The 17250-nt window shown below is 52.4% G+C and overlaps 1 protein-coding gene across 3 annotated transcripts in view; it reads left to right on the forward strand.

Moving 5' to 3' along the window:
• LOC137346163 (PHD finger protein 1-like) overlaps positions 1–17250 on the forward strand; it is an 85406-nt gene that overhangs the window by 55368 nt on the left and 12788 nt on the right. For all 3 annotated transcript variants that reach the window (XM_068009514.1, XM_068009513.1, XM_068009515.1), the window contains 6 exons: positions 1851–1974; positions 3035–3102; positions 5769–5918; positions 8611–8734; positions 13495–13586; positions 16727–16819. In XM_068009514.1, coding sequence (XP_067865615.1) covers positions 1851–1974; positions 3035–3102; positions 5769–5918; positions 8611–8734; positions 13495–13586; positions 16727–16819 — 651 coding nt within the window. The remainder of the gene's footprint in view (positions 1–1850; positions 1975–3034; positions 3103–5768; positions 5919–8610; positions 8735–13494; positions 13587–16726; positions 16820–17250) is intronic.

Genomic DNA, 17250 nt, shown 5'->3' on the forward strand with positions numbered 1-17250 from the left:
TAAGAAAGACTGAAACATTATAGCCAGTGCCTCTGCGATTTCCCCTTTCACTCCCCTCAGTATCCTTGGATGCATCTCATCTGGCCCTGGTGCTTTATCCACTTTAAGTACAGACAGCCTATTTAATACTTCCTCTTTATCAATTCTAAACCCCTCGACTGTTTGACTTACCTCCTCTTTCAACATTGCCTGGGTTGCATTTTCTTCCTTGGTAAAGACAGACGCAAAGTATTCATTTAATACCTCAGCTATGTCCTCTGCCTCTATGTGTAAATTTCCTTTCTGGTCCCTAATCGGCCCCACTCTTACTTTTGCCACCCTTTTTACTATTTATATGCCTATAGAAAACATTGGGATTTCCTTTAATGCTAACTGCCAGTCTCTTTTCATGCTCTCCCTTTGCTTTTATTTGCTTTTTCACTTCCCTTCTGGACCTTCTTTCTTCAGCCTGGTTCTCAATAGTATTTTCTACATGGCCATCATATCTGTGTCAGCCAAAAGAGAGTTATCTAGCTCAATCCCACTTCCCAGCTCTTAGTCCGTAGCCCTGTAGGTTACGGCACTTCAAGTGCATATCCAAGTGTTTTTTCAAATGCGATGAGGGTTTCTGCCTCTACCAGCCTTTCAGTGATTTCCAGACCCCCACTACCCTCCTCAACCCCCGCCCAATCCTCCCAACAACTCCATTAAATTTATGCTTCCTAGTTGTTGACCTTCTCCACTAAGGGAAATGGGTCCTTCCCTATCTAGTCCGAACAAAAACTGGACACCTGCAAGTAATAGGCACTTATTGACAGGCCCAAATAACTCCCGTAACACCAGACACTAGCTGCTCCTTGAAACTAGGGAAACTTGTGAATGGCGGACAATGCACCAAGTCCTTTTGTGAGTTCAGCATATGGATGGCAACAGGTGAAAGAAATGGCTTCGTGTAGAATGGGGAGTTCTTTGCCCAGCATCCATAGCGGCAGAGAACGTGCTCTATCTCTGGGATTGAATGCTTGCATGGCTCTGTGCGGGGATAGAGGGCTTTCTCTGCTGCTATGGATGCTGGGTCAAGAAGCCGCCATTGGGCAAAAGCCAGGGACAGCACCGGGCGACACTGCATCTCACTCTACCGGTGTGCCAGGTACCGATGAGCTTCTAACAGCTTCCTTACCCACCCCTCCATCCGAGCAATTCAGATATTAGCAGCTGCAGCTCGGGAGACGGATGGGGGAAACTGGTGAGTGGGGCTCCTGGACAAATTATTAATTCCACCCCCTCTCCCGCCCGTTCCCTATTTGACTGGGATCTGTGAGGTATTCCATCTTTACAGCAGCCACCTCGCCCCTATGCAGGCTGCTAATGTAGAGGATCCCAGGATCGGAGCATCCCTCGCTCAAATGGAAAAGGACCCCGGGATGGCAATGAACTGGGAAGCCCAACAAACTAGAAAACAGAACTGGTGGCTCCCAGTTCTGGAATTAGGCATGATGCCGGGTCTGGGTGAAATAAAAGAAGGAAAACTGCAGGAGCTACAGCCAATCCTGGGCTCATCCAGTTTTGTGAGAACATGCGTAAGATTTAGGAAACCATTCGGACCCTCAAGCTGCTCTATCATTCAACAAGGTCATGGCTGATCTACTTCAACTCCACCATCCCGCACTATCCCCATATCCTTTATTTCCCCTCTCGACTCAAATTTCCTGTACCTCCCTCAGGAGTTCTTAATTTCCAGGTTATACAGTTAAGTTTGGTTTGAAGACCCTTTAAGCCGGGGTTCGATCAGATGGACAGAGTGGGGGTGGTGGGGGAGGGGTTTGGCTGGGTTGGCCGTGAGTTAAACTCCGACACTCTGCCTTTTTCAGGGTCGACATCGCCCACCTGGTCCTCTATCACCTCAGCACCTGCTGCAGAAGGAAGTACTTTGACTTTGAGCGAGAGATCCTGGCGTTTGCCAATGAAAACTGGGACAACCTGCTCGTCGGACAGGTATGTGCAGAGCACGTGACAGGATCTCGGGATGACGACCTTCCCGATTGTCTCTGTATCGTGCACCGATTGGAGGGGGGTTAATATTACCCTAATTCGTTGGGTGGGAATTCCATGGGATTGGCTGGAATGCCAGTGTTTTACTCTCCATTGAAGTCAATATTGGGCGGGATGAATGAGGGGAGGGCTAGGAATTCAGAGCCATGTAAGGATGGGGGAGCAGGAGGAGGGAATGGACACATTCGTAGGCCAGGTTTGCTCTCTCTCTTCCCCCCCCCCCCCCCCCCGCCTGCATTCCTGTGCATCGCAGCACATGAGGGTGGCAGAGCTGCAAGCCCAGTGGCAAGCCACTACCTTACAGCATCCTCACCTGACGATGCTTACTGTCTGGACTGGTACGTGGGTGAGTGGTCTCTCTGGGGAGAGAGGGAGAGTTAATGAGGGTTGCTGATACCCATGGATCAGTACCAAGGATCTGTCGGTGCCCACTGGAGGTGGAGTCCACCACCCCTACGCAACAGAATCATTGTTTCATCTCTGTTCCTCTCCCAAAGATGCAGAATGTTCCTGTGGAACAGATCCACGATCGCCCGCAGTGCCCTGGCTCATCAGTAATGGCAGTGATTGCTGGTGGGCTATTCGACCACGGGGGGGGGGCCTCGCTCCCTCACCCACCCTTGTCCTTAAACCCAAACAACCTTGCCACTTTCCAGCAAGGGTTGGGGCTGGAAGGCAACGAGGAACAGAACCCCCGGCTGCTAATATTTGTCGGCCCTCCCTAACCGAAGGCCCACGGTGGCCTGTCGTGATGTCCCTGCTGCAGCCGCCCTGGCTGGGAACCGCTGACTAACACAGGCCGGGGTTCGAATACAGGACCCTCCTGACAGCTGCAGCTCGGCTATTCACTCAGCAAGCTGAGACATGATGTATTCAGTCGCCTATCTCTTGAGTGGCTGAGATATCTCTAGGTAAATTTTATGATTATGATTGAGGGAGCCATTTTTCTTTTGTCCCTCTTGCCAGTAGTTCCTGTTTAACCCGTGTCATTTCCTGTTTGCAGCTGTCCGGCGCCTCAAAGTCAGAACGCTACGAGCAGATACTGAATGCCCTGAACAAGCATAGGAACAGGTAATAAACCAGTCCTTTCTAACTCGTGGCCAACTATAAAGATTGGGGGTTTGAACTGTGCTCCAGGGACTTGAGCATACAATCCAGGCCGACACTCCCAGTGCAGGACTGAGCCGTGTCCTGGCTGACATTTATCCCTCAACCAATGTCAAAGAAACAGATAAGCTGGTCATTACCACACTGTTTGTGCTCTCCCTTTCACCCTCCCTCCCTCCCTCCCTCGTGTTCCCCTCCCTCCGCCCGCCCCACTCACGCCTCCCCGTCCCATCTCCTACCGCTCCCAACCTCTCCTTGACACCCTTCTTCCACTTGCCTCCCACCTCTCGTCCATTTCTGCCTCCCCATTCCTCCCTGCCTCGTCCTTCTACTCCTGCAGTTTTTGGCTGTCTATGTTATTGTGCGTTTTTTTCCCCCCCCTGTTCTTGTTTTTTACTCACTTATTTTTCTCTCATTTTCTCTCTCTTGTTTTTCTCCCGCGCTCTCCCACGTTTTTCTCCCTCTTTTTTTCTCACCATCCTCTCTAATCTTGCTCTTCCTCTTCTCATGCTCTCTCGTCTGATTTCTCTCTCTCCCTCTCTATCTCTCCCTCCCTCTCTGTCTCTCCCTCCCTCTCTGTCTCTCCCTCCCTCTCTGCCTCTCCCTCCCTCTCTGCCTCTCCCTCCCTCTCTGCCTCTCCCTCCCTCTCTGCCTCTCTCTCCCTCTCCGCCTCTCTCTCGCTCCCTCTCCGCCTCTCTCTCGCTCCCTCTCCGCCTCTCTCTCGCTCCCTCTCCGCCTCTCTCTCGCTCCCTCTCCGCCTCTCTCTCGCTCCCTCTCCGCCTCTCTCTCGCTCCCTCTCCGCCTCTCTCTCGCTCCCTCTCCGCCTCTCTCTCGCTCCCTCTCCGCCTCTCTCTCGCTCCCTCTCCGCCTCTCTCTCGCTCCCTCTCCGCCTCTCTCTCGCTCCCTCTCCGCCTCTCTCTCGCTCCCTCTCCGCCTCTCTCTCGCTCCCTCTCCGCCTCTCTCTCGCTCCCTCTCCGCCTCTCTCTCGCTCCCTCTCCGCCTCTCTCTCGCTCCCTCTCCGCCTCTCTCTCGCTCCCTCTCCGCCTCTCTCTCGCTCCCTCTCCGCCTCTCTCTCGCTCCCTCTCCGCCTCTCTCTCGCTCCCTCTCCGCCTCTCTCTCGCTCCCTCTCCGCCTCTCTCTCGCTCCCTCTCCGCCTCTCTCTCGCTCCCTCTCCGCCTCTCTCTCGCTCCCTCTCCGCCTCTCTCTCGCTCCCTCTCCGCCTCTCTCTCGCTCCCTCTCCGCCTCTCTCTCGCTCCCTCTCCGCCTCTCTCTCGCTCCCTCTCCGCCTCTCTCTCGCTCCCTCTCCGCCTCTCTCTCGCTCCCTCTCCGCCTCTCTCTCGCTCCCTCTCCGCCTCTCTCTCGCTCCCTCTCCGCCTCTCTCTCGCTCCCTCTCCGCCTCTCTCTCGCTCCCTCTCCGCCTCTCTCTCGCTCCCTCTCCGCCTCTCTCTCGCTCCCTCTCCGCCTCTCTCTCGCTCCCTCTCCGCCTCTCTCTCGCTCCCTCTCCGCCTCTCTCTCGCTCCCTCTCCGCCTCTCTCTCGCTCCCTCTCCGCCTCTCTCTCGCTCCCTCTCCGCCTCTCTCTCGCTCCCTCTCCGCCTCTCTCTCGCTCCCTCTCCGCCTCTCTCTCGCTCCCTCTCCGCCTCTCTCTCGCTCCCTCTCCGCCTCTCTCTCGCTCCCTCTCCGCCTCTCTCTCGCTCCCTCTCCGCCTCTCTCTCGCTCCCTCTCCGCCTCTCTCTCGCTCCCTCTCCGCCTCTCTCTCGCTCCCTCTCCGCCTCTCTCTCGCTCCCTCTCCGCCTCTCTTTCTGCCCCTCTCCGCCTCTCTTTCTGCCCCTCTCTCTCTTTCTGCCCCTCTCCGCCTCTCTTTCTGCCCCTCTCCGCCTCTCTTTCTGCCCCTCTCTCTCTCTTTCTGCCCCTCTCTCTCTCTTTCTGCCCCTCTCTCTCTCTTTCTGCCCCTCTCTCTCTCTTTCTGCCCCTCTCTCTCTCTTTCTGCCCCTCTCTCTCTCTTTCTGCCCCTCTCTCTCTCTTTCTGCCCCTCTCTCTCTCTTTCTGCCCCTCTCTCTCTCTTTCTGCCCCTCTCTCTCTCTTTCTGCCCCTCTCTCTCTCTTTCTGCCCCTCTCTCTCTCTTTCTGCCCCTCTCTCTCTCTTTCTGCCCCTCTCTCTCTCTTTCTGCCCCTCTCTCTCTCTTTCTGCCCCTCTCTCTCTCTTTCTGCCCCTCTCTCTCTCTTTCTGCCCCTCTCTCTCTCTTTCTGCCCCTCTCTCTCTCTTTCTGCCCCTCTCTCTCTCTTTCTGCCCCTCTCTCTCTCTTTCTGCCCCTCTCTCTGCCTCTGCCCCTCTCTCTGCCTCTGCCCCTCTCTCTGCCTCTGCCCCTCTCTCTCTGCCTCTGCCCCTCTCTCTCTCTGCCTCTGCCCCTCTCTCTCTGCCTCTGCCCCTCTCTCTCTCTGTCTGCCCCTCTCTCTCTCTGTCTGCCCCTCTCTCTCTCTGTCTGCCCCTCTCTCTCTCTGTCTGCCCCTCTCTCTCTCTGTCTGCCCCTCTCTCTCTCTGTCTGCCCCTCTCTCTCTCTATCTCTGCCTCTCTCGCCCTCTGCCTCTGCCTCTCTCGCCCTCTGCCTCTGCCTCTCTCTGTCTCTCTCCAGATTTGTGAGCGGGAAGGAGATCAAGAAGAAGAAATGTATCTTCGGCCTGCAGGAGAGACTCCCACCTCAGCCTCCGCCCACTGCCACTCTGTGCGAGATTGCCAGCCAGCTGATGGGGAATTCTGCCAGCCCACTGCACGCACCCAACAGGTTGGTACAGACTGGGCCTGGCCAGGAGGTCGATGTAACACGGACTCACAGCACTGCTCTGATAGATATACAGTCCCCACCAAAGATAGCAGGCATGTTTGTGCCAACACAGTGTTCCCACAATACAAACTGTAAGGGGGCAGCCCCACTACTGTATAACATGTATGTTCTTTCTGCCGGGCAACCTTTTGTCGTCTTGTTTCCCACTGCATGCTGATCGTGATTTTAAAACAGTGACCGCAGTGTGTCAGCTAACAGCAACCGTCACTGCCGATGAAAGGTCGCAGGCCCGAAACCTTAACTTTTCCAGCATTTTCTGCTTTTATTTCCGATTTTCAGCATCTGCAGTACTTTGCTTTTGTTTCACGACAACTTGTATTTATGCAGCACATTTCAACGAGTACTAGGTGCTGCACAGGAGCGTTATCAAACAAAACTTAACACTCAGCTACATATGGAGACATTAGGACAGGTGACCAGAAGCTTGGTCAAAGAGGTAGGTTTTAAGCAGTGTTTCGAAGGAGGAGAGAGAGGGCGAGAGGTTTAGGGAGGGGATTCCAGAGCTGAGGAACTTGGACATTGGAGACACGACTGCCATTGGATATGAGGCAATGAGTTGGAGGCGAGTAGTCTCCCAGTAAAATACTCCTGCTCCTAATTCGTATGTATGTCCAGAAAATTTCAGTGAGCGGACGGTAATTACATCGGGGCAGGAGGAGGCCATTCAGCCCCCTCGAACCTGTTCTGCCATTCAGTGGAATCTGGCTGATTTGTTTTTGTAATTCCATTTATGCGCCTCGGTTGCAAAACTGTTACCGTTACCGAACAAAATTATCGAGGTGAACTCGATCCCAGTCACTCAGAACAGTGCTGTCTCCAGGAGTGATTGACAGGGGGAAATACCCATTCATTCTGCCTGTACCTCGTGCTGTCACTATATGCACCCATATTTAACCTGCAGTCATTGTCAGTATAAACTGCAACCACACACAAATTAGAGGAATTGAAGGACACAAAGGATAATTGCATATTAACCAAGCATTGTTCACTTAAATATCTTCTTCTTTGGCCTCCTTGTCTCGAGAGACAATGGGTAAGCGCCCGGAGGTGGTCAGTGGTTTGTGAAGCAGCGCCTGGAGTGGCTATAAAGGCCAATTCTAGAGTGACAGACTCTTCCACAGGTGCTGCAGATAAAATTGGTTGTCGAGGCTGTTACACAGTTGGCTCTCCCCTTGCGCTTCTGTCTTTTTTTTTTCCTGCCAACTGCTGCCCCGCCTTTATGGCTGCCCGCCAGCTCTGGCGATCGCTGGCAACTGACTCCCACGACTTGTGATCAATGTCACAGGACTTCATGTCGCGTTTGCAGACGTCTTTAAAGCGGAGACGTGGACGGCCGGTGGGTCTGATACCAGTGACGAGCTCGCTGTACAATGTGTCTTTGGGGATCCTGCCATATTCCATGCGGCTCACGTGGCCAAGCCATCTCAAGCGCCGCTGGCTCAGTAGTGTGTATAAGCTGGGGATGTTGGCCGCCTCCAGGACTTCTGTGTTGCACTAAAATATATATATAAAAAAAAACAGAAAGTGCTGGAATTACCCAGCAGGTCAGTGCAGCCTCTGTGGAGTGAAAGAGAGAGGGTTAATGTTTCAGGTCGATGACCTTTCATCAGAACTGCAAGAAATTGCAGATGTAACAGGTTTTAAGTGAGTACTGAGGCTGGGAAAGGGGGGGGATGTTGGGGGGGGGGGTTGCTGGTGACGAACAAAAGGGAAGGTCTGTGATGGGGTGGAGGGTAGATTCAGTGACAAAAGGGATGATGGTGGCAGGCAAAAAGGGGGCAGTAATGGGAACAAATTATTTATTTGTGTTTGTTCTTGCGTTTGGTGCCCTTAACAAGGTGTGAATTAGTGAGCGAGCGCAGTTGTTTGTGTCCAAAGTTTACAGCGCCATTAAGATGCTCCAGCAACTTTGAATTTGATGTTGCTGCAAATGGTTAGCACTCTTTGTTTTGGCAGGTGGTCGCGACTGTTTGTCCATAGAAGTTTTTAAATTGTGGGGGCTGTATTGGCAAGAGTGAGGGTGTGGGGGCAGCTCTGCACAGATTAATGCCAAACTCCCCCCACTTCATGGAGTGGTTCCGTACTGAAGGAGGCCATTCAGCCCATCATGCTTCTATCAGCTCTTGGAAACAGTGATCCAATTATTCCCATTTCCACCTATTTCCCCACAACTCTCCAGTTCCCCTTTTGAAAGTTACTATTGAATCTGCATCCACCGCCCTTTCAGGCAGAACATTCCAGATCACAGCTACTCTCTGCTTTAAAGTTTTTTTAAAAAAAAATCCTCGTCTCCCCTTTGCTACTTCTGCCAATTCCCTTAAAATGACCAATTAGGATTGAGGCCGCAAGAAAATAATTCATGCTCCCTGCCTTTCGAGGCCGAATGGCTCTAACGCCCTCTTTATGCAGGCACTGAGGTTGGGACCAGGGAGGAGGGTTGGCAGGGAGGCTGATGCAACTGCCTTGTGTGCCTTTCTGCCAGCCAGGCTCTCTTCCTTGGCTCCATATGGTGCCCGCCACGTTGTGTACTCTCTCTTCAGCAGGTGTGATTCTGAAAGGGTTTGATATTATTTGCACTCCACCCCCCCCCCCCCCCCCCCCCCCCACCACTCCCTCGCCCCCTCCCTTCCAGGTCCGAGCTCGAGGGACTGAAGAAGCTGAAAGCTAAGAGAGCCCCTCGCCACAGGGACACCCAGGACCTGTACGAGCTGAAGACGAGGCGAGCTCGCCGACTGCTGCAGAAAGCCATCAGTCAGGTAACTGGCCAGAGCTGGGTGGGGCTGGAGGAGCGAGAGAGAGAGAGAAGGAGAGAGTGTGTGAATGGTGTGCGCAGTCGGAGGGAGGGCAATCGGTGAGAGGGTGAGGAGAGGCAGTCCTGGGGCACCAGATAGAGGGACGAGGGGGGAGAGCATCTGAGGAAAATACATCAGAGAGAAGCGGACAATAGGAATGCCTAGGAAGATGGGAACAGGATTTGGCCATTCAGCCCCTTCAGTCTGTTCTGTAAATCAATCAGATCATTGGCTGATCTGCACTGCTTTGTTCCGTAACCTTCAACACTCTCAACCAGCAAAAAGCTACACGTAGGCAAGCAGGGGAGAGGTTGTGAGAGGAGGTATGCAAGGCAGTTGTAGAGTCATAGAGTTGTACAGTATAGAAACAGGCCCTTCAGCCCACCGCGTCCATGCCGACCATAATGCTTGTCTATACCAATCCCACCCGCCTGCATTAATTCCATATCCCTCTATGCTTTGCTCATTCAAGTACCTGTCCAGGTGCCTCTTAAATCTCGCGACTGTTCCTGCCTCCACCACCTCCTCAGGCAGCTCATTCCATATTACCCACTATTCTTTGTGTGAAAAATTTACCCCTTTGGTACCCTTTAAACCTCCTCCCTCTCACCTTAAATCTATGCCCTCTAGTTTTAGTCACCCCGACCATGGGAAACAGACTCTGGATATCTACCCTATCTATGCCTCTCATAATTTTATATACCTCTATCATGTCCCCTCTCAGCCTCCTTCGCTCCAGGGAAAACAGACCCAGCCTATCCAATGTCTCTTTATAACTAAAGCTCTCCAAACCAGGCAACATCCTTGTGAATCTTTTCTGCACCCTCTCTTAATCACATCTTTCCTGTAGTGCAGCAACCAGAACTGCACACAGTACTCCAAATGCGGCCTACCCAACGTTATGTACAACTGTAACATGACGTCCCAACTCTTGTCCCAACTCGGCTTCGGCCGATGAAGGCAAGCATGCCATACACCACCTTCACCACCCTGTCTACCTGTGTTGCCACTTTCAGGGAACTATGTACTTGCACACTATGGTCTCTCTGCTCAACAACACTCCCCAGGGCCCTGCCATTCACTGTATATGTCCTGCCGTGGTTTAACTTCCCAAAATGCATCACTTCACACTTATCAGCGTTAAATTCCATTTGCCAATCCCTTGCCCACTTTCCCAATTGATCTATATCCTGTTGTAACCTTTGATAACCTTCACTGTCCACTGTACCACCAACTTTGGTGTCATCTGCAAACTTACTAATCATGCCCCCTACATTCACATCCAAGTCATTAATATATATGACAAACAATAGAGGGCCCAGCACCCATCCCTGCGGCACACCACTGGTCACCGGCCTCCAATCTGAAAAACAACCCGCCACTACCACCCTCTGCCTCCTATCACCAGCCAATTTTGTATCCAATTGGCTAGCTCACCCTGGATCCCATGTGTTCAAACCTTCTGGACCAGACTACCATGCGGGACCTTGTCAAAGGCCTTGCTAAAGTCCATGTAGACAACGTCCATCGCCCTGCCCTCGTCAATCCTCTTGGTCACCTCCGCAAAAACTCAATCAAATTCGTGAGACATGATTTCCCACGCACAAAGCCATGCTGACTATCCCTAATCAGACCATGCCTTTCCAAATGCATATAAATCCTGTCTCTCAGAATCCCTTCCAATAACTTTCCCACCACTGATGTGAGGCTCACCGACTTGTAGTTCCCTGGCTTATCCCTGCTGCCCTTCTTAAATAAAGGCACAACATTAGCTTTCCTCCAGTCTTCCGGTACCTCACCCGTGGCTAACGACGATACAAAAATCTCTGCCAGGGCCCCAGTAATCTCCTCCCTTGCTTCCCATAACATCCTAGGATACATCTGGTCAGGCCCTAGGGATTTATCCACCTTAATGCGCTTCAAAACCTCCAACACCACCTCCTTTGTAATGTTGATATGCTCCAGGATATCGCTGTTCCCTCCCTTGAACTCACTAGCTTCCACGACCTTCTCCACTGTAAATACAGATGAGAAATATTCATTTAAGACCTCGCCCATTTCCCGTGGCTCCACACATAGATTGCCACACTGATCCTTAAGGGGACCTACTCTCTCCCTAGCTACCCTTTTACTCTTAATATACTTATAGAATCTTTGAGGATTCTCCTTTATCTTATCTGCCAGGGAAATCTCATGGCCCCTTTTCACCCTCCTTATTTCCTTCTTAAGTGTAGTCCTACATCCCCTATACTCCTCGAGGGACTCACTCGATCCCAGCTGCCTATACCTGACATATGCCTCCTTCTTTGTCCTGACCAGACCCTCAATATCCCTCGTCAACCAAGGTTCCCTAAACTTGCCAGCCTTGCCCTGCCATCTAACAGGAACATGCCAGCCCTGAACTCTTCCTATCTCACTTTTAAAAGCCTCCCACTTGCCAGACGTCCCATTACCTGTAAACAGCCTCTCCCATTCAACTTTTGAGAGTTCCTGTCTGATGCCATCGAAATGAGCCTTCCCCCAATTTAGGACTTCAACCTGAGGACCAGTCCTATCCTTTTCCATAACTATCTTGGAGTTATGGTCACTGGTCCCAAAATGCTCCCCCACTGACACATCAACCACCTGCCAATCCTCATTTCCCAAGAGGAGGTCGAGTGTAGCCCCTTCTCCAGTAGGGCCATCCACATACTGCTTCAGAAAACTATCCTGGACACACTTAACAAATTCTTCCCCATCTGATCCCTTAGCACTAAGGCAGTCCCAGTCAATATTAGGGAAGTTAAAATCACCTCCTATTACAACCCTATAATTCCTGCACCTATCGGTGATTTCCCTGCATATATGCTCCTCCACTTCCCTCTGACTATTAGGAGGCCTATAGTATAATCCCATCAAAGTGATCACCCCTTTCTTATTTCTAAGTTCTACCCATATGACCTCACTGGACATGCCCCCCGGGATATCCTCTCGAAGTACTGCTGTGATGTCCTCCCTAATCAATAGTACAACTCCCCCTCCACTCTTACCTCCACCGCTGTCACGCCGGAAAGATCGGTACCCCGGAACATTGAGCTGCCAGTCCTGCCCATTCCTCAACCACGTTTCCATAATAGCTATAATATCACAATCCCATGTACTGATCAATGCTGTGAGTTCATCTGCCTTAGCTGTAAGGCTTCTTGCATTAAAGTAAATGCAGTTTAACCTACCAGACCTTCCATGCTCCCTGTCCTGCCCCTGCCTGGCCTGCCTACTGGACTTGCTTGCTTTAACCTCTGCATTTGCCTCAACTATTTCATCGGAGAGACTACTGCTTTGTGTCCCACTCCCCTGCAAGACTAGTTTAAACCCTCCCGAGTAGTACTAGCAAACCTCCCCGTAAGGATATTGGTCCCCCTCCAGTTTAGATGCAACCTGTCCTTCTTGTACAGGTCACCTCTGCACCAGAAGAGATCCCAATGATCCAAGTAGCTGAAGCCCTCCCGTCTACACCAGCTCTTCAGCCACGCATTCATTTGCCTAACTCTCCTAGTCCTCCCCTCACTAGCACGTGGCACAGGGAGTAATCCTGAGATTACAACCCTAGAGGTCCTGCTTTTTAACTTTCTGCCTAACTCCCTTTATTCACTTTGCAGGACCTCGTCTCCCTTCCTGCCTATGTCATTAGTACCAAGATGGACCATGACCTCTGGCTGCTCACCCTCCCTTTTCAGAATGTCTTGCAGCCGCTCCGAGACACCCTTGACCCTAGCACCAGGGAGGCAACACACCATCCTGGAGTCTCGTTTGTGGCCACAGAAACGCCTATCTGCACCCCTTACGATAGAATCTCCTATCACTATAGCTCTTCCAACCCTTTTCCTCCCCTGCTCTGCAGCAGAGACATCTGTAGTGCCACAAACTTGGCTGTTGCTGCTTTCCCCTGGGAGGTCATCCTCCCCCAAACAGTATCCAAAGCGGTATATCTGTTTGAGAGGGGGATGGCCACAGGGGACTCCTGCACTCCCTGCCTGCGCCTGCTATTCCATCTGGTGGTCACCCATCCCTTTTCTGCCTGTGCAGCCATTACCTGCAGTTTGACCACCTCACTCCTCACAGTGTCGCTCCTTCCCGCTGCACTTCTAATCTCTGCCGGTCTCACTCAGTCTCGCTCCTTCCCGCTGCCGCTGCACTTTGAAAGTCTGCCTGTGTGTGTGTGTGTGTGTCTACACATGAAGGGAGTGAGGAAACAGCAACAGAAGGAGGCCGTTCAGCCCCTTCATTCTGTCCCACCGTTCAGTGAGATCATGGCTGATCTGTATCTCGAGTTCATTCACCTGCCTTTGCTATCCGATTCCCTCCATTACCCGCACACGACACCGGTCTATTGATCTCCAACTCGAAGGGGCCAGTTAACCCTCAACATCCACAGCCTTTTGTGAGGGGAGGGAGTTCCAGATTGCCAGTCTGTGCATGATGTGACTGGCGATGTCCGGACCCGAGGAGGCTGGTGACTGGGACCCTGAGACCTGAGCAATTTGGTTTGCGTGAGTGGTTCATGTGGCGGGGTGGGGGGGGAGAGAGAGAGAGAGAGTCCCTAGTATTGGCGGTGTTGAGATGGTGGCGTAACCTGGCTTCCTCCAGCGGCCATAGCGTGCGTTTGCTCGTGATCAGTGGTGGGGGTCGCGTGGTGGGGGTGGGGTACAAATGACATTTACAAGTTAGTGTCTCTGTGTCTGCAGAACATGGTAGCGAACCCTTCCAGTCCCAACCAGTCCTACCAAGGCTGTAGAGGCAGTGCCAGTGCGTGTCCCATCAGAGAGAGTACGGAAAGGTAAGTGGACAGTTCTACACGTGATGTTCATTTTCACCACTCGCTCCCCCTCTCCCACCCTCCAGCGGTCATCGACCAGTGCCTGGGCCGAGTGTAGAGACGGGAAGAGATAGTGAGGGAGGATCACACGTCTCTTCCTTTCATTCATTCTGTTGGATCTACCCAGGGATTATAAAATGGGGAGAGCTGGCTGGAGTGCAATGACCAGGTGACCCGTGGCCATCAAGACAGTGGGTGGACAATCGAGCCATGGAGGAGGTGCAAAGAACCACGAGGTCGACCCCTGGTGTTCGAGTTGCAAAGGAAGATTGAGACCATCACCTCCCCCCCCCCCCCCGCCCCCTCTTAATGGAGACAGCGGAAATCCAATGCAAAGGGGCGTCCCGGCCACTTTTCTGAAGTTTAGTTTAGTTTAGTTTAGAGATACAGCACTGAAACAGGCCCTTCGGCCCACCGAGTCTGTGCCGACCATTAACCACCCATTTATACCAATCCTACACTAATCCCATATTCCTGTCACATTCCCACATATTTCCCTACCACCTACCTACACTAGGGGCAATTTATAATGGCCAATTAACCTATCAACATGCAAGTCTTTGGCATGTGGGAGGAAACCGGAGCACCCGGAGGAAACCCACGCAGACACAGGGAGAACTTGCAAACTCCGCACAGGCAGTACCCAGAATCGAACCCAGGTCCCTGGAGCTGTGAGGCTGCGGTGCTAACCACTGCGCCACTGTGCCGCCCTAAAGTGTACCTTGCGGTCATAATGTGGTGGCCTATTTGTGCACAGCAAGATCCCACAAACAGCAAGGAGATCAATGACCAGATAGAATGCTTTTAGTGCTGTTGGTTGATGGATAAATATTGGCCCAGGACACTGGGGGGAGCTTCCCCCCCCCCCCCGCTCCCCTCCTTGGAAGTAGCGGCTGGGGGATTGTTCACGTCCGCCCGAGAGGTGTCTCTCCCTGCGCAAAGTTGGCAGGACGAAGCCAGGGCGGCGGCAGAGGCGATACACTGGGCCTCAGTGCCTTTAGGTTTCCGGGGCGAATAAAGGGAGCCGGCCACTTGGCTGGGAAGTGCTCGTTCGCGGATGTCGAGCGAGACGTTGGATCGGGCCCCGACTGACCCGCCCCCCCCCCCCCCCCCCCCCCGCCACCACCGCCATGGTTGAATAGCTGTTTCGACCTCGCCGTCAAAATATCGCACGGAGCGGGGTGGCGGGGAAGGCCGCAAGGGTGAGTCTGGTTGCCATGGAAACGTTCCTCAGCACGGAGTCGGCGTCTTCAGGGGGAGGGCGGGGACAGATTGAGGTGTCGGGACGTTGGGTGGGGAAACGGGGCGGGTTTGGGTGTTTTGATTTGGAATGTGCCACTTGAAAAATAGCGGAGGGGTGGCGGTGGGGGGAGGGGGAAGGTGTTGGTTTTATTTGGAAGGGCGGCCTTGATGTGATGGTTTTTCTCTGTTCAGTGCCACCTCTTTCCGGTCTCTTATCAGTCAAGTACGCGATTTGTTTTCTTTTTATTGCTCATTACACAGCCGTGGCTCAGTTGGCAGCCCCCCCCCCCCCCACTTTGCCTCTGAGCCAGAAGGTTGTGGGTTCAAATCCTCCTTCAGATCATGGAAATCCTGACAGATACTCCAGTGCAATACTGAGGGAGCCTTTGGAGGTGCCATCATTCTGCTGAGATGTTTAACCGGCGTTTCGCCTGCTCTCTCGATTAAAAGATCACGATGCATCATTTTGGAGTTTGGTGTCATTCATCCCTCAATCAATATCACTTTCTGGTCATTATCACGTTGCTGTTTGTGGGAGCTTGCTGTGCGCTTACTGGCTGACGGGTAGCCTGCATGACTAAAGGGACCGCACTTCAAAAAGTATATCATTGGCAAGAAAGCACGTTGGGGCATCCTGTGAAAGGCGCTATGTGTAAGAAATGCACGTCCGCCTTTCCCTCGCGCTCCCGGCAAGTGGCCCTCACTGGTGAGGCCGTCATCTATTGCTCAACCCCAGTTGCCCTGAGAAGGTGGTGGTAAGGCCCCTTTAACCGCTGATCGTGGTTTGATGCAGCTGAGTGGCTCCCGAGGGCAGTTAACAGGCAGCCACCTAGGTGTGGGTCTGGATCCCACACCTTTCAGTCGGATGGGGTGAGAACAACAGGTTTCCTTCCCTGAGGGATATTAATGAGCCAGTTGGGTTTTTAACTGTCTTCCAATGGGGCCCAAAGTCACATTTTGTCTGAAAATGTTCCTGGGAAGCGCCTTGGGATGTTTTAGCTCCAGTACAGGCGCGACAGAAATGCCAGTTGTTGTTGATGATGATGACGCTAAATTAGGTGGGACAGTAAGTGGTGTAGATTCGGGAGCAGGGAGTTGCGAAAGAACTTGCGTAGATTAAGTGAGTGCACAAAAGTGTGCCGAGTGCAGCTCCAGACGGGTCAGTGTGAGGACCATCCACTTCAGACCCAAGAAAGGCAAAGAGGAGTGTTTTATAAATGTAGATTGTGCAAACAGTGGATGAGCACAGAGCTCTGGGGAGACCAAGTGCAGTGGCGCAGTGGTTAGCACCGCAGCCTCACAGCTCCAGCGACCCGGGTTCAGTTCTGGGTACTGCCTGTGTGGAGTTTGCAAGTTCTCCCTGTGTCTGCGTGGGTTTCCTCCGGGTGCTCCGGTTTCCTCCCACAGCCAAAGACTTGCAGGTTGATAGGTAAATTGGCCATTGTAAATTGCCCCTAGTGTAGGTAGGTGGTAGGAGAATGTTGGGGATGTGGTAGGGAATATGGGATTAATGTAGGATCAGTATAAATGGGTGGTTGTTGGTCGGCACAGACTCGGTGGGCCGAAGGGCCTGTTTCAGTGCTGCATCAATAAATAAATAAAAATAAATACAAGCCATGAAAAGAGAGGGGGAACAATGAAGGGTGGTGCTGGGAAAATCAAGTTGCATTGATCGTTGAATATTAAAGGACAGAGGGAGGCCATTCGGCCCATCGGGGCCATGCCAGCGCCCTGCCAGGCAGTGCATTCCAGATTATAATAACTCGCTGTGTAAAAATGCATGTGGATTGGCGCAGGGGGTAGGGAGGGAGGGAAGAGAGGCTCACTGATCTTTTCACCCTCCTGTCCTCTTTCGGTAGAACGCCTCCAAAGATGATGTACGCATCGATTCAGCCGTCCTCGAATGCCGTCCGCAGTCTGGAATCTTCCTCGTCGTCCTCATTCGAATATGGGTGAGAGTCGCTTGCGTTTGTTCATTTCACCTCCCCTGTCAATACCTCCCCCCACCCCCCCCCCCCCCCCCTCCACCTGCCCCAACCATCTGCACCTGCCGCACCAGCAAAAACCAGGGGCCGATTTCCTGGGGAGCCGAAGAGACATTTGAAATGTGGAAGGTAACGCCACCAAAGGAGACCACTCAGCCCATCGCAAGTAGTTCGGGATGGATCCCACTGTCAGTCTCCCTCACCATGGTCCTACATATTCCCCTGCTTTAAATATTAACTGGTTTCACCTTAAACTGGACAAAAATCCCTGCCTCATGCTCTCCATGTGCTTAACATGTGTTACAGGGGTATAACACTCCTACATATATTATATAACACACTGTGTGTTACAGGGTATAACACTCCTACATATATTATATAACACACTGTGTGTTACA

This window comes from Heterodontus francisci, chromosome 29 (assembly GCF_036365525.1).
Source record: "Heterodontus francisci isolate sHetFra1 chromosome 29, sHetFra1.hap1, whole genome shotgun sequence".
Lineage (NCBI taxonomy): Eukaryota > Metazoa > Chordata > Chondrichthyes > Heterodontiformes > Heterodontidae > Heterodontus > Heterodontus francisci.